The 21,599-nt window shown below is 50.1% G+C and overlaps 3 protein-coding genes across 8 annotated transcripts; 1 reads left to right on the top strand and 2 right to left on the bottom strand.

The window, feature by feature from the left end:
* Positions 1-174: 174 nt before the first annotated feature.
* zbtb40 (zinc finger and BTB domain containing 40) lies at positions 175-6,273 on the top strand. 5 transcript variants are annotated; one of them, XM_078092323.1, is made up of 12 exons: positions 254-404; positions 720-908; positions 1,419-1,855; positions 1,964-2,157; positions 2,531-2,744; positions 2,820-3,227; positions 3,417-3,623; positions 3,823-3,987; positions 4,105-4,319; positions 4,414-4,570; positions 4,880-5,106; positions 5,388-6,273. In XM_078092323.1, exons 2-12 carry the CDS (start codon positions 757-759, stop codon positions 5,592-5,594), a joined length of 2,583 nt encoding a protein of 860 aa, XP_077948449.1. In that variant the 5' UTR covers positions 254-404; positions 720-756; the 3' UTR covers positions 5,595-6,273. The 5 variants fall into 5 exon arrangements, with proteins under 5 accessions (XP_077948451.1, XP_077948449.1, XP_077948448.1 ...); XM_078092322.1 differs by having other exon boundaries at positions 4,862-5,106; XM_078092326.1 differs by having other exon boundaries at positions 258-404; positions 720-919; positions 4,862-5,106.
* On the bottom strand, positions 6,268-10,646 carry cyb561d1 (cytochrome b561 family, member D1). Its single transcript, XM_040203180.2, has 3 exons — positions 9,377-10,646; positions 9,079-9,116; positions 6,268-8,375 (listed from the first exon to the last, which is right to left on the bottom strand). The coding sequence occupies exons 1-3, from the start codon at positions 9,531-9,533 to the stop codon at positions 7,863-7,865; spliced, it is 708 nt and encodes a 235-aa protein (XP_040059114.2). The 5' UTR covers positions 9,534-10,646; the 3' UTR covers positions 6,268-7,862.
* atxn7l2a (ataxin 7-like 2a) lies at positions 10,431-19,498 on the bottom strand. Of its 2 annotated transcripts, none has more exons than XM_040203172.2 (10): positions 19,279-19,498; positions 18,246-18,314; positions 17,561-17,894; positions 16,522-16,778; positions 15,122-15,204; positions 13,430-13,641; positions 12,957-13,134; positions 12,753-12,874; positions 11,101-12,103; positions 10,431-10,756 (listed from the first exon to the last, which is right to left on the bottom strand). In XM_040203172.2, the coding sequence occupies exons 1-10, from the start codon at positions 19,406-19,408 to the stop codon at positions 10,739-10,741; spliced, it is 2,406 nt and encodes an 801-aa protein (XP_040059106.2). In that variant the 5' UTR covers positions 19,409-19,498; the 3' UTR covers positions 10,431-10,738. The 2 variants fall into 2 exon arrangements, with proteins under 2 accessions (XP_040059106.2, XP_040059107.2); XM_040203173.2 differs by having other exon boundaries at positions 18,604-19,403.
* Between the last annotated feature and the right edge of the window lie 2,101 nt (positions 19,499-21,599).

Here is a 21,599-nt window from a genome sequence, read left to right as displayed (position 1 = left end):
ACAGTGCGGGTCTTCTGATGAAGGGCGACCTGCTGCATACAGGTTACCAGATGTAAATAGTACATATTGCAGATAGAATGGAATCTTAATCATGTCGGCATAATTCAGGAGTTTACGTGCAATTCAACAACACCGAGATACTTCCAATGACGGTGAGCTATTTAGTAAAAACACTATTACTATTTAACCATTTTAACCAAGCGAACGATCAGATATAGATATAGATGTACATAGCGTTATATCTGTGGGGAAAACCAGGAGCATTTTCCTTAACCGGAAACGGACCCATTTGGCTGCCGGACCGCCTGTCGCCATTTTCAAAACGGCGAAAGCTTTATTGCGCAGAGCAGCGTTGTTCAGCGACGGAGTTTAAATAAAGAGACGGATCGTTTGAATAATTCAAGGTAATACCAAAACGTCCATTGACTGCGAGCGGCGTGTCGGACGGTCCCTGGCGGCCGTTTGTTCCACTTTCCCAATGAGCTCCACTGGTTTCACGATGGTAACCTTTCGAGACGACATTACCGCCCGCAGCTAAAGCTAAAGCTAAAGCTAGCGCCTGCCAGAGGGCAGAGTAACGTTAGCTCTCAGCATCTTAAACCTGCGCGTTAGCGGGACACACGTGACCTGACACCACACTTTCTCAGACGAACCAGTCCCCGCGCCGTGTCCTGTGTTCAATGTACCGCTGTAAACATAAGCACCATCATCTACTTTAGCAGCTGAGCACACGCGCGGCGGTCTCTCCTCGCAGCGATGCTGGAGCTGCCGAACTACAGCAGCCAGCTGATGCAGCAGCTGTGGGCCCTGAGGAAGGAGGGACACTTCTGCGACTGCACCATCCTGGTGGGCGACAGCACCCACCGCGCACATAAACTGGTACTGGCCGCCTCCAGCATGCTCTTCAGGTAGTGTGCAGGTGATCATTCAGCTGCTTGGTGGGTGTGAGGGGGGGGGGCTCGGGGGTCTCGTGCTGTCAGAGGCGATTCATCATCTGCTTATTTGTTTCTCTGCTGTAGCTTTCAACCGTCTTTGTGCATTTGAGGAGAGTAAGATCTTTTTTTCAGGGTCTAGTCACTCTTAAATACTGGAGGGCAGTTGTCAGGTTTCACCCTGTCTCAATATTAATATACACGCATTAAGATCAGAGTACATTAATGAATCAGACACGTCTCCTAAACCATAAGAGCGTTTGATATCTGAATAAATACACACACATTTCTAAAACAATTCTAATTCGAGTGTTTGTAGGCAGAATGCAAGCTGACCATTATTACATTGACACTGGAATCAGGTTTCAAATATATATTTATTTTCGTTTCAGTGCTGATTTTGCCTGTCACGTCATAATGTGACTCTTTATCGTTCAGGTCACTTGGGTACTAGAAAAGAAACAAAATGGTCTTGCTCTTCGACAGGTCTCTCCTGGACGGCTCCGACACCATCTCCATCGACACGGCCATGGTGTCCTCGCAGGAGTTCAGCTGTCTGCTGGACATGGTCTACACCGGCAAGCTGCCGCTCGGCAAACACAACGTGGGCCGCATCGTCGCCGCTGCAGACAGCCTGCAGATGTTCGACGTGGCCGTCGGATTCAAAAATGTCCTTACCAGTCTCGTGAGCAAACAAGTCCCAGTGCCAGTGCCACTCGTCTCCGCACAGGCCCCGGGCCTCGCCATGATCAACAAAGCCCAAAGCGCGGACCCCGAAGGTCCCGCCGTACCCGCGGAGGACTGCGCGCCGGACCAAACGGAGCCTGGACCTGAGCTGAAGAAGAAAGCGGCTCAGAGGGACAGTGAGGACCGAGAGGAGCCAGCACGTAAGAAGGCCTGCGTGGAGCTCCCCGCGTGCTCAGGTCAGTGTCGGCCATGAACACATCGTTACTAAAAACACATTCCAGTAGAACAACAACCGTTCGCTGCTTGGGACTGACTGCCTGGTCTTCATGTCGCGGCGTGCGCAGGTGCAGAAGGAGAGCGACCCTCTGAAAGGGCAGAGGAAGAACCCAACAGAACGGCAGCCGAGGCGTCGGACGGGCCTGCCGCCGTTTTTCTGGAACATTCCTCTCAACTTGTGGAGCTCCTCGGCAGCATGCCGTCCGTCCTGGAGCTGCTGAGCCAGGCAGCGCAGACCAGTGTGGACAAGCAGGAGAGACCGGTAGGACAACATCATTCAAACTGATTGGGAATAGTAAGAGAACTCGCACTGGCTTGTTTCATCAGGACGCCATTAGCGCTTTGCCTGCAGGACTCACTCGCGTTACTTTGAGCTCTGTCTCTGCAGAGGTTTGACTATAATAGAATGATGGAGTGAATTTAAAACAGTGGAATCGATTTTCTTCAACCTTTACAGTGTGAAAGTGGATACAAGTACTATATTTACCTCTGAGACGTATGAAGTAAAAAGTATTGTAAGTACCGCGGAGATGCAGTAGAGTAAAAAGCTCTTAGTAGAAGCAGGTACCACTAAGAATCAGACCAGTTGCTCTCAGGTAATTAAGGAAAATAAAGCGGCATTTGTGCCGGTGCAGGTCGTGAGTCAGTGCTGCGCGGAGGCGGGAGCAGACCCCAGGTCAGCGCTGGAGATGCTGGTGAGCAGAGTGAAGGAGGGCCAGCTCAGTGAGGGAGCGCTGCTCGGGCTGCTCCGCGCCATTCAACACAAAAACCCCTCCGACTTCCCCTCCCCGCTGCTCCTTCTGCTGGGGGAGGTGCACAGGGACTCCCAGCAGCCAGAAGGAACTGGAGGTAAAGAGCCCTTTGTGACCAAAAGCCCGTGTTCAGCTGTGGATATTTATATTTTTTTTCCTACAACCTTTCCAGATGACTCAGAGAAGCCGAACGGCACCAACAGTAAAGCCCAGCAGGAGGAGGAGGAGGAGGAGGAGGAGGAGGAGGAGGAAGAGGAGGAGGGAAGCATCAAGGAGGAGACCGAGGACAGCGAGAAGGTCGCCGATGCCTCGCCAAACTCCTCCTCGTCCCCCTCCAAGCCCTACTCCTGTCGCTGGTGCAAGAAGGCGTTTGCCTACAAGTGTCGCATGCTGGCCCACGTGAAGCGCTGCTCCATGTCCCAGGAGTGTGAGCAGCAGTGCCCTCAGTGCCCGCTGAAACTGGCCAACCAGCGGGCCCTGCAGCGGCACCGGGCCGAGGCGCACCGCAACACCGCGCGGGCCCAGAAGAAGAAGAAGGTGGCCTGCGACCTCTGCGGGAAGGCCTTCGCCCACCCATCGGGTGAGTCAGGGAGGCGTGGGAGTCGCCCCCGCGCGGCGGCGGCTCGCAGCGCCTTGTCCTTTCTATCTCTGCCGCTGTCTAATGAATATCTGATATTAGATGCAGCGCCATGTTGTTGTTGTTGTTGTTGTTTTTTTTTAACGTCCTGACATGGTAAGAATGTGTGTCTTCCCTCTCCTCACACCCCAGGCATGACCTACCACAAGCGCACCGAGCACTTTGAGGAGAAACCGTTCACCTGTGACGACTGCGGCGCAAAGTTTGGCGCCAACTCGTCCCTGAAGAATCACATGAGGCTGCACACGGGAGAGAAACCGTACCGCTGCAAACACTGTGACATGAGCTTCGGCGTGGCTGCTGCACTGGCATACCACACCAAGAAGAAGCACTCTGAGGGTAAACACGCACAGGTCACCCCACTGCGCGCCCGTAATGACCCAGGTCCACTTAAAGCTCAGACTCCCATGTTCTGTGACCGTGATGGAGAGGGAGAAGTCTCTGATGATGAGTTAGCCTGTTAAGAGCTTTTCTGACCTTTTTGGATTTTCTAAATCTCTTCTCAGCGCAGTCAGCACTTGTCTCTTTTTGGCTTCAGGAAAGATGTACGTGTGTCAGTATTGCAAGGCGGTGTTCGCCCAGTCCATTGAGCTGACCCGCCACGTGAGAACGCACACTGGGGATCGGCCGTACGTGTGCAGAGAGTGCGGCAAAGGGTACAGCCAGGCCAGCGGACTCACCGTCCACCTGCACACCTTCCACAGTAAGGCCTCGCGCCCATGCATCAGCTACCGGGGCCTTGATTAGACCAAACGGATATTGTAATGCTGTAAACGCACGCTAGTCATAAAACCCAGCGTTCCTTTCTGCACCCCGTCAGATTTGTCGGAGCCTCGCGACTGTCAAAAGTGTTGCCTGAGCTTCTCCTCGCTGGAGGAGCATCGCCAGCACATCCAGGAGGTCCACCCGAAGGAGTTCCACAAGTGTCCCACCTGTAGCAAGATGTTCACCAGCGCCGCCCTGCTGGACAAACACAAAGGCACACACAGCGGGACCAAGCCCTTCAGCTGCGACCTGTGCAACAAGTCTTACCAGGTAGGACCGAGACCGGTTCACAGCTGCTGGCCAGTTTGAGGGGGCGATCGTCGGATGTTTAGTTTTTTGCATTTGTCGATCTCTGTTGCCGTAGCAACTGTCAGGCCTGTGGTACCACAACAGGACCAACCACCCGGAGGTGTTTGCCAACCACACCCGGCAGCTCAAGACCCTGGTCCAGTGTGACGTCTGCTTCAAGTTCTTTCCCAGCGCCGCCACTGTGGCCAAACACCAGGCCGCTGAGCACCAAGGTGAGACGCCGCAGCTCTTCAGTCTCTTTCTTCATCTCCACGAGAAGCTTTGAAGTAGAAAAATGGTATTTGCAAATTGATCATTTGCGTTGTTTGCAACCAATCGCCTCTTCGCGTTCCCTTTGCGTGGAATCTACTCGCGTGAGGAGTTTGCATTCCAGAAAACACACCTGATTGCTCCGTCATGGACGTGTGTCCCTTGTATAAACTGAAGGGAGACGCCGCATCTCGTTGGTAGCTGCACAGTAACGACGGGTCTTAACATCCTCTGCTTCGTTGCGTTAGTGACAGGAGTTTGTCTGCCTCCAGGCTCGGCGGCTGCGGCGGGGGCGGCGGCGGCGCTGCAGTGTCCCTACTGCCCGTCCCTGTTGGGAGGGGAGGAGGAGATGCAGGAGCACATCGGCAGCCAGCACGTGGCCCCCGGCGAGGCGTTCAGCTGCCCCCCCTGCTCCCTGGTCTGCTCCTCCCAGCTGGAGCTGCAGGACCACCTGCTCTCCTGCCACATGGAGACCCCGGGGGCCTCCACCTCCCACGCAGTAAGTACATTTGTTTATAGTTTGACAAATAACACACTGGAGTCTCGCGTTATTCATAAAAAGGAGAGTGTTGCATCATAAAATGACTTCAATCTGCATTGCACTGTTTGACTGAGCCACGCTATTGGACAGCTCTGCTGACCATCCAGCCGGCCACACCCCTTTAATGATGTCACTAACAAAAGAAACACTGACTGACATGCTGCTGAAGAGCAAACCCTCTGAACATTTTTACCTTTTCAAAATGAACTAATGTTGAGAAAATATGACTGTCCAATCAGGAGATAGCAACGGACCCAACAGACATCGGAGGGGCGGAGTCAATCCTCTGTGAGGAGCAGGCCCAGCAGGTGTTTGTGGCGCTGGCCGGTGGACGGGAGGGGGCGGAGTCGGCGGAGGTGGTGGAGGTCAACGTGTATGACCTGCTGAACAGCTCCGTCGCATTCATCTGTGAGGACAAACCGCCAGGACCCGACCCTTCGCCGTGAACTCTGACCCCTGGAGGTTGAGTGCAGCGTCCTGGTGTGAGCACTCTTCCTACAGCAGGCTGAACCGACACAACGCTCATCCATGTTGGGCCCGTCAGCGCTTGTGTAGCAGTTTGAATGACTTTATAATCATACTGGTTGGCTGCGTCAAACACAGACGCACAAAAAACAACCTGAGCTTCGCGGTGCTGCCTCGTGCGTCTCCACCTCCGAGACTCGATGTCTCGAGCAGGTGGGTGTCACAGCACTGAGGCCGATCACAGTGAACGTGCTCGAGTGTGCGTCCACGTGGACAGGAACAGTTGGACGTGCATTCATGATACTGTAAAGCAGCAGAAACGAGAGCAGGTGCTTCTGCGTCCAGGTCGGACCCGGAGCCGTGAGTTGGAAAACATTTTTAAGGATCACTTTCCTCAGCTTTTTAAAACAACTCTGCAAACCCACTTTACTCATTTGTTCCCAAAAACGATATTTACAAAGAGAAAAATGGCACTTTAGTTCGGATGTGTCCTTATTATGTGCAAGTATCTAACAGTATAACTTAAATAATTTGTATTAATGGTTGCGGTCAGAATCTCTTTGGCAATTGGAAAAATACAGATTGTTTAATAAATGTCTTACATATTTTTTTATACTGCAAAAGATTTGTCTCATTGGAAATAAAAGCAAACAATTCAAACGTAGCTTTTTTGTTTATTGCAGAAGGTTCAAAGACAAAAACAAACCTACAACAATTGGGACCAAACAGACCTGAGAAGCACGCTGAGTACATTTAAAGTTCACACAGAATCTCTTCACCTTTCGCAGTGAAGTGCAACCTGATTGTTGGAAACATCCAACCAAAGCATCCAGATGAGGAAACGAACCCTCATTTTAGGGAAGAGAAACCAAAATGTCAAAGCGAGTTCGGGGGAGAACTGGAGCGGCTGTAACATCGACCAGCATCTCTGACTGGAGATACGAAGGATTTCTAATGGACTCCAAAGCCATTGATGTACAATTGTGAAAAATGCTCTGCTGCAGTTTGTTTAAATGGTTTACTGTCCAAAAACCAACAATACAAAAAAGAAAATGCTTGTTGTGGGGAAACCAGTGAGGATTACGTCCGCTGTGTCTCAGAGGACGACCTCAGAAACCCAAAGCCCTTAAATGTCCGTCCAGTGGGAAGCTGCTTTTCATTCATCTCTCCTTGGCTCATAACTAGTGGAAACCTGCACTTATTGGTACAATCTTTAGGTCCGATCTCGCAGAGACATCGAGCGCACTGGACAGAAATCTTTCATCCTTTGCGATGCAGAAACAATCGTTTTTCCCCTTTTGATTAAAACACAAAGCGCGTGACTCCCAAATGACCTCTTCGCTTCGTTTGTCAGCCTTTCACAAACACCAGTAGTGCTTCATACAGAACCGGTTATTGGTGTCAATGCGAGCATTTCATAATCAAATGACTCATTGAGGAAACCAATACCACACAAAGGATAATCAATAAAAGCTCTGAACAGCCAAGACAGACACAACACAAAATATCATAAATGAATAAATAACGTATTTACCGGCTGGTATTGAATCATCTACAGCGTCTTCATGGTGCGGTGTCCTCACGTCTTTGAGACCCTAAGTAGTGCAAATAGTCCTCCAGAGATGAAAGACGTTCAGCTGTCCTCCAACTGCTCCCTGCGGTGGTTTGTAGCAATGTCCTACTGTCCTGCTCCATGTCTCTATACAACTTGGTATTTGACATATTGTTCACAAAAGCCTGTTTCTTCTTCTTCAGCGTCAAAGACGCCAACGTTTAAATGTTTTAAGCTGCAGTTGTTTAACTGGCCACTGAGAGCCGGCTATGAAAATTGTGCACAAACTAGAAAATCACGCTGCTCAATTAATCCTACAGCCCAGCATGTTTGTATTTTGTACCCTAAAATGACTTCAATCCAATTAATGATGTTATTCAATTAATTTATCAATTAATATATTACAGTAACTCTTCATACAAACACGTCCTGCTGCTAACAACAGACTGTACCTTTGGTTGCTACAATGACCTTAAACGTTCACACGAGTGGAAGCTGCTGAACCCTGAAGGTTGCTCTTGGTGCCACCTGCTCAGTAGAGTGAGGATCAGGTGGCACCTTGCATGGAGTACGCAGAAGAATGCAAAGAAGAATGCTAATAGTCGGTGGGGCTGCCAGCATGTGGAGCTACTTGCTTTAGTTTTCGTATCTGCAGATCCGAAACGGCCAACGACAGACCAGAGCGGATGTGTGCTCTCTAGCTCGTGAGCTTCTTGCGGGGCAGGTAAGCATTCGTGATCTGGTTCATCACCACCAGAGCAGGGAAGAGGGCCAGCAGGAGGAAGCCCCACCAGGCCGCCCCTTTCACCGTGGCCTGGAACCAGTCGGAGAACATGGCGGACACCACGGTCACCGTGGCCAGCAGGTAGACCACCAGCCCACAGGTGGCGTGGTACAGCTTCAACTTGAGCCTCAGGGGAGAGGAGGACAGACGCAGCAGTTTAGGGAAGATCAGGCAGATTCCGCAAGCGGCCTGGAGAACGGTGGCAGCCACGGTGCCGATGCCCAACCAACTGTGCCAGCTGACCAGGTGGGGAAGCTCGGACACGCTCTTGCTGGCCAACATGAAGCCCAGGCCAGCGGCTGCAGCGATCAGGACCAGCGCCTGACAGCACCAGTGGAGACGGACTTTACACTTCCGGGATTTTATACAAAAGGGGAATCCTTCCGGCGAGAAGAGGAGGACGCCTTCAGTCAAACACAGGCAGTACTGCAACAGAGACGACAGAAAGCAGCTGAATTTACCTGCAAAAGGTTTTTAGGATTGAATCATTTTGTTGGGATAATTTATTTAATAGTAATAATTTAAATAGAGGGCGGTGAACGTTGCGGATCAGACTTCATGATGAAGATCATAACTCATAATCACGCTGTGACATCATGACAACCTTTTAGCTGCGGTTCCTAACAGAAGTTCAGTATGTAACGCGATAACTGACGTAGTGATGCAACACAGTCGCTGGCGTCCCGACATCTATTATTCACAGCGGAAAGAAATGAGACACAATAGAGGCCGTTGGTCTACAGGTGCACGGACGGTTTACGGGGGAATTCATATCCAACTGTTTAAGCTGTGACATCACGTCCTGCATTAATTTAGTAGGTTACATTTAGTTTTTTTACACAGGATTACTTCCTCAGCTACATTTCATCAGGAGACCATCTCCACAAATGGACCTGATTTGCACTCTCAGATTTTTGACATTCATAACCTTTTAAGATCATGCAAGTTAATAGTTTTACATGTATGCATGTATGTCATGTCTTTATGCTCTAGATGAATGTTTGAACAGTATGTGATTTATCAAAGTAAAACGCTTCGTGTCACAGTGCAGAAGGAAGAAGACAAGCTGAGAGCCACGGTGCACGTTTCACTGTGTGTGGAAGAGAGAAGAACTGGACTGTAAACTTACTGCCACAGACATGCACACTGGATGCCAAGAAAACAGACCTGCAACACAGAGAAACACCCGTGAGCGGCTTACAATTCAACAACACATGACTGAACGACTAGAACCTCCAGAATGACATTAAGAAAATGATCATCACAGCACAGTTTGTATTGTTAGAATAAAGAGAGCATGATAGATAAAGCTACATGAGGCCAGTGGTCGTTTCTGTTCATTATAACGTGGGTTTGGTTTATTCAAACTCCCGTTTAACTTCATTAAAAGTAACTAGGAGTGTGTGTTGATGGAGGGATCCACTCACTGGTCCCCGGTCTGGACAGCAGGGAGATGATGAGGGTCAGGCCGAGCCCGGTGACGTGAGCCGCGGTCACCGCCGCCCTGCGGAGCCACACGTAGAGCCAGTAGTCCCGCATGCCCAGCCCCTCTCCCACCGGGCTGTACTCCACGTCTGACGGCATGCCGCCGATCCCCCGGCCGGCTACCGGCGCCGTCCCGCGGGCGTAGAGGCGGAGGTGAAGCCGTCGCGACACGGCACGGGCTCCATAACCGGGCCGGCTTCTCCCCGGTGGACGCTCGATTCGACCGACTGCGGACAGGCGGCACTTCCGGGATGTTGTTTTCAAAGCCGGCGTCCAATTAAAGTATCGTATTTGATTATTAATGGACGTCCTTATTTAAGTAGATAACTGTGTGTCATTGGAATGTGCGAATAGAGGTTCACTGCGCGTCTTTATCCCGCACAGAAGGAGGTGTCGGCTGCTCTGGTCCCAGCGGAGGGAACTGGTGAACTCCCACCGGACGTGGCTCGTGTTGTCATGTAACACATCCGGGTCATATCTCGTCTCACTTCCGGGTTTGACTCGACGGTGAAGGCCGAAGAGTATGAGAGAAGTCAGATGGTTCACTCCCTTCCTGCTTTTCAGTCCAGTCGTTTGCTATTCAGACTTGTTTGCTTGCAGGTTTGCATGTAAAACAGTTAATGTTATAAAATATGATCTATAGGTTCAACACATTTATATTGTTCTTTTGAGGCTCTTCGTTTTAACAGATTCAATAATCCACAGTAACATATTCCCAAGTGTATCATTTCTAAATACACAACGGGTTTTGTGTATTATTTTTTTGGCATTGCAGCTGGTGTCAAGTGCACAATACAAATGCCACATTAAAAACAGTTAAAGTACAAAATCCCAGTAAGTGAACTTGACCAGCACCACAGCAGTGATGATAATCATACAGCAGCTTCATTACTCCAAACACTGATGACCAACTTTGACCACTAGAATACGCTTTAAAAGTTTAGTGAATGTGACCAGAAAACATGTATAGCCTTAAAATAAGTCAAAGAAACAAAGTGGAAAGGACATTTTAATACATTCTTATAAACCATATTTAATTTAGCAGCATAATTGGATGGTCTTGAGGTATTTCTAAATCCATACTCTGAATTTCATCCCACCCTCCCGCTCCATGTTCTCCCCCAGACATTCACACAGACTGACCCACCCAGCGTAGATACGCACGCACGCACACACACACACACACACACACGCACGCACACACGCACACACGCGCACGCACACACGCACACACGCGCCCTGTTGCCTCAGCCCCCGACTGAGTGGCGCTGGCTCCCTCTTAGTGGCTTGTAAGGCAGGCACTCTTAATGGTGCAGTTTTGGCTGTGGGACAAAAGAAACAAAATTATTAATTATTTCATAAACGGATGTGTAACATATTCAACGGAGGACTCTCCCACCGGTGACGTGAAAAGAGGAGGAGGTTTTGAAGGTTGGACACTTCCTTAACGTTTAAGTTGATGGTACAACTTTCTTATTTTTACCTTTTACCAGCAGAAAAGCTGCATATTGGACCTTTTGACTGCCACAATTTCTTTCTCCGGTCACGCTGAGCTGCGTAGTGCTAGCGACTATCACGAGAACCAACCCTTTGGTAAAGGTGTTAAAGGTGAGGGAATCTCCCCGGTGTGTTGGCATGGACGACTTTATCTCCAGTCCCGACTCACCTTCTGTGTGCCCAGTTTCTTCTCCACTCCCCCAGCCAGCCCCCCGCCTTTGCCGTCCTTCCAGAGGTAAAAGTTGGAGCGCGGCGAGGAGGACGACGAGGTGGCAGAGCCGGAGGAGGAGGGCGGCAGGCGGTACGCGGAGTGCTTCGAGGACGGCGAATGCTCCTCGACGCCGCCGCCGCCGCCGCCGCCGCCGCCCCCCTTGCGTTTCTTCACATGGTGCTCGAAGCCCCTCCCGCTGCCCTGCCCGTGCAGTCCTGAGTCCCCCACGCCCCCCCTGCTGTGGGAGTTGTTGGTGGCGGAGGAGGAGGAGGGGTCTGGGGAGGAGGAATGGCCCAGAGGAGCGTGCGTAGTGCGTCTGTAGGTCCAGACCGCCTTGGCGGCTGGTGAATGGGACTCTGAAGGGGAGGGCTGGGGGCGGGGTTTCCCGCTGGGGGAAAGCGTACCATTGGTCTGTCCGTGCGGGAGAGGGGAGGAAATGGGGGGTTTAGAAGACGACGACGAAGACGACGACGAGGACGAAGAAGAGGAGGAGGAGGAAGAGGAGGAGGAGGATGAGGAGGACGAGGAAGGTGGGCGGCCCCGGTCCTGGAGGATGATGGAGTTCCTTTCGGGGCCTGAATGCTCCCCTTCCTGTGACGGCGCCTTCCGCTTCCGGAGGGCGGCGGCGGCGGCGGCCTCCTCCCGCAGCTTCAGCATCTGCTTGCTGGGACGCCCCACGGGGTTCTTGGGTCGCCTGGCGCCCGTCTGACGCGCCGCCGCAGGCTTACCCGGAGACGCCGAGTGGCCGCCTCCGCCGCCGCCGCCTCCGGAGTTCTCGGACTGAAAGGCTGCCGGGACTCTGCCCGGGCCGCGGCTGGAGGAGGAGCAGGAGGATGCTGCGGCTTTGAGGGAGGAGCTGATGTGACTTCCCGTGCGGACTTTGGAATGTAATGGCGAGGAGGAAGTGACGGTCTTTGCTGCAGAAGCTGGAGATTGAAGGTCTGTTGCCTGAGGTATTTTCCTGTAAAAGAAGTAAATCCATAAAATCAACGAATGAAACAGCCATTAGATGAGAATATGGTCCTGTGGGATAATCTGAAGCATTAGAAATCATTGTTGGGACGTGGCCGAGTATTGATAAGTCAGAACTGGAGGATTTAAATGCAAACTACAACTTTACAGAATAAAGAGATGGATGCAACGGGGTTCTCTCTCGGTCTCCATCTTAGTCGGACTCCACTGACTCCTCACTGCTGCTATTCTGGGCAGCAGAACACTCCATCTGCTCCATCTCTTAGTGACTAACAACACGTGGGTTACGCTCCACTTTATCCCAAAGATCTGATCAGATCAGAAAACGAACACGGGGGGGAGGAAAGATTGGCCAATATCTGAGTGCTCGGTCATTCAAAGCAACAGCCCTGAATATTTGAAGTGTCAGCAGATTGTTTTTTTCAAATCGGAGAATGGAACCACTTCAATATGCTGGAGAGGAACGCATTAAAGCCCTCTGGTGACCTCGGAGTAGTAGAATCAATATAAGCTTAGTTTGTTCGGGCGATAAACACTGAAACAGGTTTGAGTATCAGACACACAGACGGCCTTATTTTCAGTGACAAAGTAAGCGATTTGTTTATAAAAAGGAAATCAAAATCTGAAGGATTTCTTACTTCCACAGATGTGCGCTGATGTGCTGCTCCAGCATGCTGCTGAGAGCCGACCTCAGGTGGTGAAGCCGCCGGTCGAACGTGTAGATGCCGTGAGCCAGCGCGCGGCTGCCAAACGAACACACCTGGAGAGAGAAGACGGCGCGTGAATCACGGAGCTGGCGTCTCCTCCGGCTGCGATGGGGGACTCGAGTACGCGCTGCTCACCGCGGCTGGTCTGGGATGCGCAGCGGAACACGGGAACCCAGCGGGCTCCTCGGGTCCTTCTGCCTCGCTGTCGTCGCTGGAGATCCGCCCGTGGACCAGGGGCGAGGGGGCTCGGCGACTCCCCTCCTCCTGATGCTCGTCGTCCTCCGTGTTGCTCTCCGACACCGTAGTAGACCGGCTGCAAGGACGATGAGAGTTCGTTCAATTACAGTCTCTCGAGAAACAAAGAACTGTGCGAATTCGATCCCCCAGAATGTGGCTGCAGGTCTGAGTTGGGACTAAACCACAGGAGATCAATAACACCTGCCAGTCCACATCAAAACAAACCTCCACATGGTCGTCTCCAACATCTGACCCTAAACTAGGGACCGGCGAGCCCACGGTGGTTCATTCGTGAGCTGCGGCCTTTCATGTGGAAGCAAACTCAAGGCTCGAACCGCTTGTGTTCAGCGGACACGGCGCGCGCCCCTCACCTGAAGGCAGGGAGGCTGGCCAGAGGCCGCCTGCAGTGCGGCGCCCCCGCCTGCTCCTTGGGGGCCTCCGGGCTGGGAGATCGCCCGGCAGAGGAGCCTCCCTCCAGGGATTGGGCCCCTTTCTCGCGGACCTTGGTCTTCAGTTCCGCCACCAGCTGGTTGAAGTTCTTGCTGCGGCCCACCACCTTCCGTCGTTGGTGGATGGAGTGGATCTGAGGACACAGGGTCGCCCGCCATGAGTCCCGCTTCCGTCTCATTGAAACGGCTCGCATTGGTAGGTGGCCACGGTTGGACTTCAACAATAGGAGCAGCCTTGGATGATCAACATGAGGCGTAGAGGTACTTTGCAGCAGGGTGCAACATTGTGACACCGTTGCACCAGCATGGAGCCCAACGCAGCAGGTCGGCGGTGGAAAGAGGAGACTGACGTATTGACACGGTTAATCCATGCTAGTTTAAGTCCAACCATCAATTTCACTCACTGAGGTTCTCACTTAACAATTCTTTTACACATGTATTTATACATTTATGGAAACCACATCAAGATTAGATGCACCACATTTCAGAGAAGTGATCAGTGTTCTGGCTGCTTCTCTGGTTACTTCAGTCATTTCATCCCCCAAAACAGTGGAGGATAACGGCAGGAGTTTGTTACGAGCGCAGCGTTACGTTAATGGCAAATTAAAGTGCACACGAGGACAAATCGCCTCCTCAGGCTTCCTTATGGCAGGTTGTGTAAAAGCGACGTAGCATTTAAAAACCACGTTTAATCCAAATAAAGCGCCGTGTTTCGCCATGACGTCACTTCACGTGGATCACAGAGTGTTTCTTTGCAGACGCTGCGCTCAGCAGGGAAGCATTTCTCATCTTCTTAGGCATCATTCTCACTCAGCGCGATGCGATTAAAGCGTCTGGACGTTTATTCAACGTTCCACCATTTTTAGAACACGGTTGTGAAAAAAAAAAAAATGAATCCTTTCACGTTTACTATGAATACAAATGATGTTTGCACATAAGCATTAATTACACGTAATGCCCATAGGATCGTATTTTGATGAATCAGAATGATTTGATTCATTCGCACTGGTACTTCCTGTTTGTTTAGTTCACTTCTCACAACTGAACTGTTTGATAGGAAGTGTCAAAGTGACAACAGTATGGGGATTTAAAAAAAATGGTTTTAGAACTATCTAATCCACTTATTATTTGGCAAAAAAGAACCTTTTAAATTTTTCAACAACATCATAAACATCAAGTGTTGCTTATAAATGCTGAAATGACAGCAGCGTCTTCATTTCCTGTTAGTCGGGTCATCCTGTCTCGGCCCCACTTCCTCCTGCACCGGGCGGCGGCGGCGGGCTCTTCCTGCGCCGGGGGCCCTTCTCGCTGCCCGTCGCCTCAAAACTCTCACACACACACGTTGAACTGATGCTACACAGCCGCCCTGCAACACACTCATCGTCCCAACAGCAAACAAAGCACCATGTTCTGCCTCGAGCGCAGCACGACACACACACACACACACACACACACACACACACACACACACACACGTCCTGGAGGTGCAACAGCTAAGTAACACCTCCATCTCCCCAGCTACACCCTTCTCTGAGGAAACACAGACACTGCACGGGGCCAGCGAGGAGACGACATTTCACAGACGCGAGAGCGGGCGGCGTGTCGGGCGCTTACGTTGCACGTCAGCAGGCGGGTGCAGACCTTCTTCCTGTCGGGGTCCAGGACGCCGCAGTGTTTGTCCAAGTCACACTCCCGCTCTGAGGAGACACCGCCACAGCGTCAACAGCAGACCCCCCACACACGTGCTGCATGACTTCAGCAACGTAGACGCGTCCTCGCTAGGAAACTCGAGTATTAGTTACGAATACTTGAGTTGAGTATTTCCTCGTTACGTAATTAATGTATACTAATAAATTGCATAGCAGAGGGAAATATGTGCTTTATTACTTATTACTTTTATTTGACAATATTAGTGTACAACTTCCACATCTGTTCTTATGTAAATGAAAGTAGTTCCTATAAACTCCACATTTACCAGCAGCAACTTTAAAAGTGATAATCACATTAAAGCAACAAAAAAAGAGAATGACTTTCGGAATATAGATATTTTAAAATGGGGGCTTTATGCATAACGAGTAGCTTACTTTTAGAAGTCCACTTTAAGTATATTTTAATGCCAATATTTTAAACAAAGTAGCATTTTTAATTCTGGACTTTTTTGTACCAGTACATCTAGAAAAAAACATCACATTTTGAAAAATCCACCAGATTTTACTGAGGGCTATAACCAACAGTCCAAAGATATATCGATAATTAGAATTATAAAAATCTACATTTGAACTGCGTGCAGCGCTTTCATAACTGAAAAAATGTCCCCATCGTTAATGTCCTCCGGCTTCTGCACATCGAAGGCAGAATAACCTGCGGCAGCTGCAAACAGCCAGCGTGCTCAATAGTTTTAGGTATTTTGTGGAATCAGGTGATGGTTTTTCCATTCGTGCAACCAAAAGACAAACAAACATACATTTTGACCTAAATTAACAGCATTGCTAAATCCAAAGTAATAACCGATTATTATTATGGTTGTTTTTATGTTGAGCAACATCTTGCTTCAATCCATATTAGTCGGTGTCAAACCTTCCATTAAACATTTTGTCTGCAGGAATGCACTGACACGGTATGTTCATTAGAGAAAGGGTAGCACCAGACTCACCCTCTTTGTCGCTCTTGGGCGTGTGCTATCCAGAGGAAATACGCAATTACAACTCGACAGTAGACCTTTTGGGATGGCTAGTGTCAGCCGTAGTCTCAGTGTTGTTACTTTCTCAGCATGCAATGGACGCCGTTGGCACCGTTCCATATGTAGGCGTCAAATGTCATGACAGTAGAAAAAAGGACTGTCGTAATAACTTCTGCAGAGTTGTAAAAACCTGCTTTATTAGTATTAGATTTTTTTTTTTTGTGTCTAAGAAATTTAGATTTTTCTGGTAGGTCGAAATGCCGAACAGATAAAACTAGATGACACGTATATATTCATCTGCGTACGTTACACAAACGGCTCATACTGTACTCACTGGAGGCCACTTTGTTGTAGGGTCTGGGGACCCGGTGGCTCGGCACAGCGGAGCCCTGGGGGGAGTCCTTCCTCTGGTTCTGGGAGGGCGGCCGGTCACTGGGTGAGGGCCGACCAGGCGGCGTGCCTCCGTGCAGCCAGGGCGGATCGCGGACAGACGGCGGCGGGGAACTCATTGGAGACTCCAGAGGCGGCGGCTGCTTGAATACGGACGAGTCGGTGTGGCCGCTGTGGGAGGACTTGTCCAGCGGGGAATGTCTGGGGGGGGTAGAAGAGCATCACATTCACTGCTGAGCCTGAACCAACACTGGCAATAATATATATATATATATATATATATATATATATATATGCCTGTTTAGTTGTTGTTTGGCTGTAATCTGATCACACACATCAGAGACAGCATCATGTGATCAGTGGTTCATATTTGTTACGTGCAGCTTGTTCATCGAGTCAATATTTGATGTTCTTCTCTTTTAAAATGTTTATGAAACAAATTCTTAGAGTACAATGCGCCTCTCTAAAGCCTACCAATGGATACAGTAGTAAAAACAACGTTTAAAAGTTCTCCTCAAGTTGTGTGCCAGTTTATTTCCGCTTTAGAAAACAGGTCGGCACGTATCGCTCCAGAAACCCCACTAGCTGTTTACTTTGGTTTCAGGGCGGATTCAGAAAACAAACTCTACGGTGTTAATTAGAGAGCTAAAGCGGGTCTGATGCGTTTGGACGGAGGCAGCCAGTGTTTGCGTTGCATAGCTGACCGGCTAATAAGGCCGCGGTAGTTTGCTATATTGCGACTGCAGGAACCCGAGTCGAAGCCAATCTCTCAGGCTGCTTTGACTAGAAGGTAGAAAAGCACATTTCTCAAAATGTGAAACCATTGCTTTGATGCCATTTCACAAAATCAAAACATATATTCAACATAGAAATGAAGTAAAGACATTTGTACATCATTCTATTTCATTCATGGTATTTTAATATTGCAGTCTAAACGACCACAATGAGCCCGGTGACCACCTTCTCCCCCGCTCGCCTCTTACCGTACTCCATCCTTGGAGGTCTTGGAGTGTCTGTGCTGGGGGGGAGTGGAAGGCGAAGGCGGGGCCGCCCGTGGCTGCACGGCCGCCTGGCCGCGGCCCTCCCACGACGCCGCCGAGCCAGCGTTGGTCCCGTGGGAAGGGGAATGGCCGTGGTGGGGCCTCGGCTGGGCAGCGGGGGTGGGGGAGCGCAGTCGGGCGTACAGCTTGGCCAGGGGGGCGTGTCGCCGCTCGCAGTGCTTTTCAAACGCCTGCGGCTTCACCACCTGGCCGCAGTGGCTGCACACCACCAGGTAGAAGTCGTCATGGCCGGGGTAGAGGCCAAAGATGGACATGTCTTCCAAGAGAGCAGACACACAAATCAGTCACACACACAACACAGCTGTATAATGAAGAGCCAGTGGAAGCGGACTTCAGTCCCCAAACGTCCTGCATTGAGGCGTGAGGGGCTTTTGATCTCATTAGTCATGGTCAGACACAAAGGGGGGGGGGGGGGACGCGTCTGTTGGACTTCCAGAGGACGCTTTATCACACAACCCGACCGAGCCGTAAAAATCGCCCCGTTCTCTGCAAACCGATACGTCAGCGGTCCCATCGGCCGGGACTCACCAGTTCCAGCCCCCCTCGCTTTCCCACGTCCCAAACAACGGGACTTGCGTGTGTCCTGTGGGTGATGCGCGCGACTTACCGTCCTTACTGAGCGACATGGCCTCTGCAGCCTTTTTGCCATTCTTGCTGCACTCATCCCCATCCGGCCCTGAAACATCACACACAGGTTCATCAAGCCCCTTGAGAGGTCAAGCCATCCAAAAGTTGCATCTCAGGTTCGGTTGAGGGACAAAGCTTAAACCTCGTGTCACACATTGTGCACACGAGCGGGCCTGAAGGTTAGGATTCACGAAGGAACTGATCGGCAGGGCATCTGTCATTGTTGTCACTTCTCTAACAGCAGCTGTGGGTGTTGTGTGCTGGAAGAGGACTTGATGGGACAGGTATGGGAAAGGTAGCAGTCGTAGGGCTGCCAGACAATGAGTGAGCGCACATACTTAAAGATGGGGAGGGCAAGAGCACTTGTGCAGCAGAGGTCCCACACATGAGATTGCCTGTCGCCATGCAGACTCGTTAATACCAGCTGGATGGAGGCTTTGACGGCCACAGCAACGAGAAGATCACATTGAAAGGACCTCAGAGTACCAGAGACCGGGCCAGCATTTACATGGTGGCAACAGCATCCGGACTCCTCCTCCTCCTCCTCCGTCCTCGCTGTCTACTCTCGGGGCTCCTAGCTAGCATTCGCATGCTAACGCTAGCCGCCTCATCGCCAGTGGGCAGGCTAGCTCCCTTGCTAGCTCGCTAGCCTCGCTTCCCACAGCGAAGAAGTTGCTCGCCCGGCCATCCACACTGGCCCGCTTCCGCTCCGGTGCCACCGGCGCTTTCGCTCAAATTAAAACACTGGCAGCTTGTTTCATGGCCGCCGCCGTTGACCGCACACTAGAAGGGCTACGCTTCAATAAGTAGCACTTGTTTTTTTTTCGGGAAGGCGGCTTTGGCAGCGGGACCCGGGCGCGAGCAACACGTTACCCACCCAGCGCTAGGACCCGGCAGGGTCTTTGTTTGGGTAACACGGTTAGCTCGCTCCTCCGTTTACCCGAAAATAAGCAACAGCGCGTCGGTTAAACGGCTTCGCAGCGGCCGGTGTTTGCGTCGGTGCGCCTCCTTACCCTCCGCCGCTGTCACACCGGCCCACTCGGCCCACGCGCTCCAGCTTTGACCCACAAAATCATCGAGGCTAGGCACCCGCCGATCCAGAGCAGCCATTACTTTTACTGCGCGTTCACGCACCGCCATCATCACTGCGCGGCAAGCCGCTTACGTCATATGTCGCGCTCTCGACAGGAAAAGAAGTTCCTGCGTGCGCGTTCAGGGGACACCCACACAGACCGGACGGGAGCGCAACATCTGTACATTGCGTCTCTGTGTGTGTGTGTGTGTGTGTGTGTGTGTGTGTGTGTGAATGCAGTGGGCTTTCTGAGTATCAACGCACAGTGATTTTCCCCGCGTCGTTATTCAACAATAACTCGTTTCTGATACGCAAATATCCGTCTGAATGCAAACACGTGTCCGTATCCAGAGGAAGGTTCATTCGTACAGGACCTTCTGAACACACAAGCAGATGGGGGGAAACATATAATATCAAAATACTTTATTGCTCCAGGACAAACACATGTAACAAAGAACTACTTAAATTGAATGTACATTATGTGTATATTAAAAGCAGTATTAATTGAAGTGTTCCACTGTTGATTTAAAGATATTTCAGTTTATGCCACTTCAATAACGGAGCTTTTTCATCCCTTATATCCAATAAAATATGTAAAGACGTCAGCATCAGTTTGGGGCCCCACTGTTTGAATCAAGCGCGGTTGGGCCCGCTGAATAACTCCTGTCGTGCATTACGGCCGGTACCAACGTCTGCAGCCTCCTGGTCTCCTCAGGACCAGGGCTGCTCACAGGGGGGGTGAAGCACGGAGAGCGGTTTCTGCTGTAGGGATCAGAACGCGCAGGTCTCCACACGTGCACCCACCGTTCCTAATCCCTGCGAGGGAATAAGCCTCACACATGTGAGTCAGAGCCGCGCTGAAACACCCGCTGTGAGGCTGTGATGTAACTGTACTGTAATCAATATTCGAGACACTTCTTATAGCAAAGAACCTCTTCTAAATGGTTTGAAAGTTGTCATCTTTAAATGAGAAAACAATTGCCACATTTTCTCAATCAATTCAATGAGAACGTGTGTCCACACCTTTGACTGGTACTCTATCTACTGGGCGACGTGGTTCAGTGACATAATGGTTATATACTGTAACAGCAGACCCCAGTCAGACGTGTTGGACATGTCTCCTACTTAAAGACTATTAAGTGAACAATACCCAACAGATTAGTTTTGGAAGATCTACAGACACCTTTTTAATGATTAATTTTCCACTTTTCAATAGTTGGTGATACAGTAGAAGTATAATTCCTACTAAGAGAAGGGGCATAAAATAAAAAGGAAGCCCAGGTGAGAATCTATTATGATGGAAAAAATATTAAATGAAATAATAAAATGTGCTACTCCTGCCCCTAGAGTCTGTCTGCACAGCAGAGCTTCCTGTATTGTCGTCGTCGTCTTCTTCATCATCTTCTTCTTCACCTTCTGCACAAACTCCCAACAATCAACTGAAAGCTCCAAATCTGATTCTCCTCAACTATCTGGTACGGAATCCTCTCTGCTGGAGTTCCTAAAACAATAAATACATACATTTTGTCTTGGTGTCCACTGTAATTTACATTCATTACTTATTTAAAAAAAGCAAATAACTGGAATGCTTTCAGAAGTAAATATAACATTTCTGACAAGTTAATAAACAGGAAGATGTATCACAGTAAAAAAGACAATAAGCAACATTTGACTTACCCTTTGACTTTCCATGAAACATGCTGGCTAATCTTGTGTCGGAAGGAACAGGACGTCGTCATCATCCCACCGCAACATACTTGACATCACTGGAAAGCCCAGCGTGTCCTCTTTAAAGATCAGCAGGAACTGATAGTACAACTCAAATGAGTAAAAGGAGAGGTGCAAAACCGTGATGTCCACCAGGACACAAACGAATGGCTGCGTCTCAGGAGGTTATAGTCAACATGTGTAATGTTATTCACATGCGATGACGTTCATGGCCTGAACGCTGTGGTTACATTTTCTGGCACCAATATTTTGTATTTCATTTTAACACTATTTTCATTTTGATATACGTGTGTCTGTACATATAGACACTCACGGGACACTTTATTAGGTACATCTGTTCGACTGCTTCTTAACACAAATGGCTGATCAGCCAATCACATGGCCGCAACTTAATGCCTTTAGACACGCAGACGCGGTCGAGACAACTTGCTGAAGTTCAGAGCGACTTTAACGTGTAAAAAAAAAGAGAAAATATCTGGTGAGCAGCAGTTGCGTGCGGTGTTAAAGTGCCTTGTGGATGTGAGGTCAGAGGAG

This window comes from Gasterosteus aculeatus, chromosome 17 (genome assembly GCF_964276395.1).
Source record: "Gasterosteus aculeatus chromosome 17, fGasAcu3.hap1.1, whole genome shotgun sequence".
In the NCBI taxonomy this organism is placed as follows: domain Eukaryota; kingdom Metazoa; phylum Chordata; class Actinopteri; order Perciformes; family Gasterosteidae; genus Gasterosteus; species Gasterosteus aculeatus.
The sequence above is the reverse complement of the archived record's forward strand: the minus strand, read 5'-3'. Positions and strand labels throughout refer to the sequence as shown.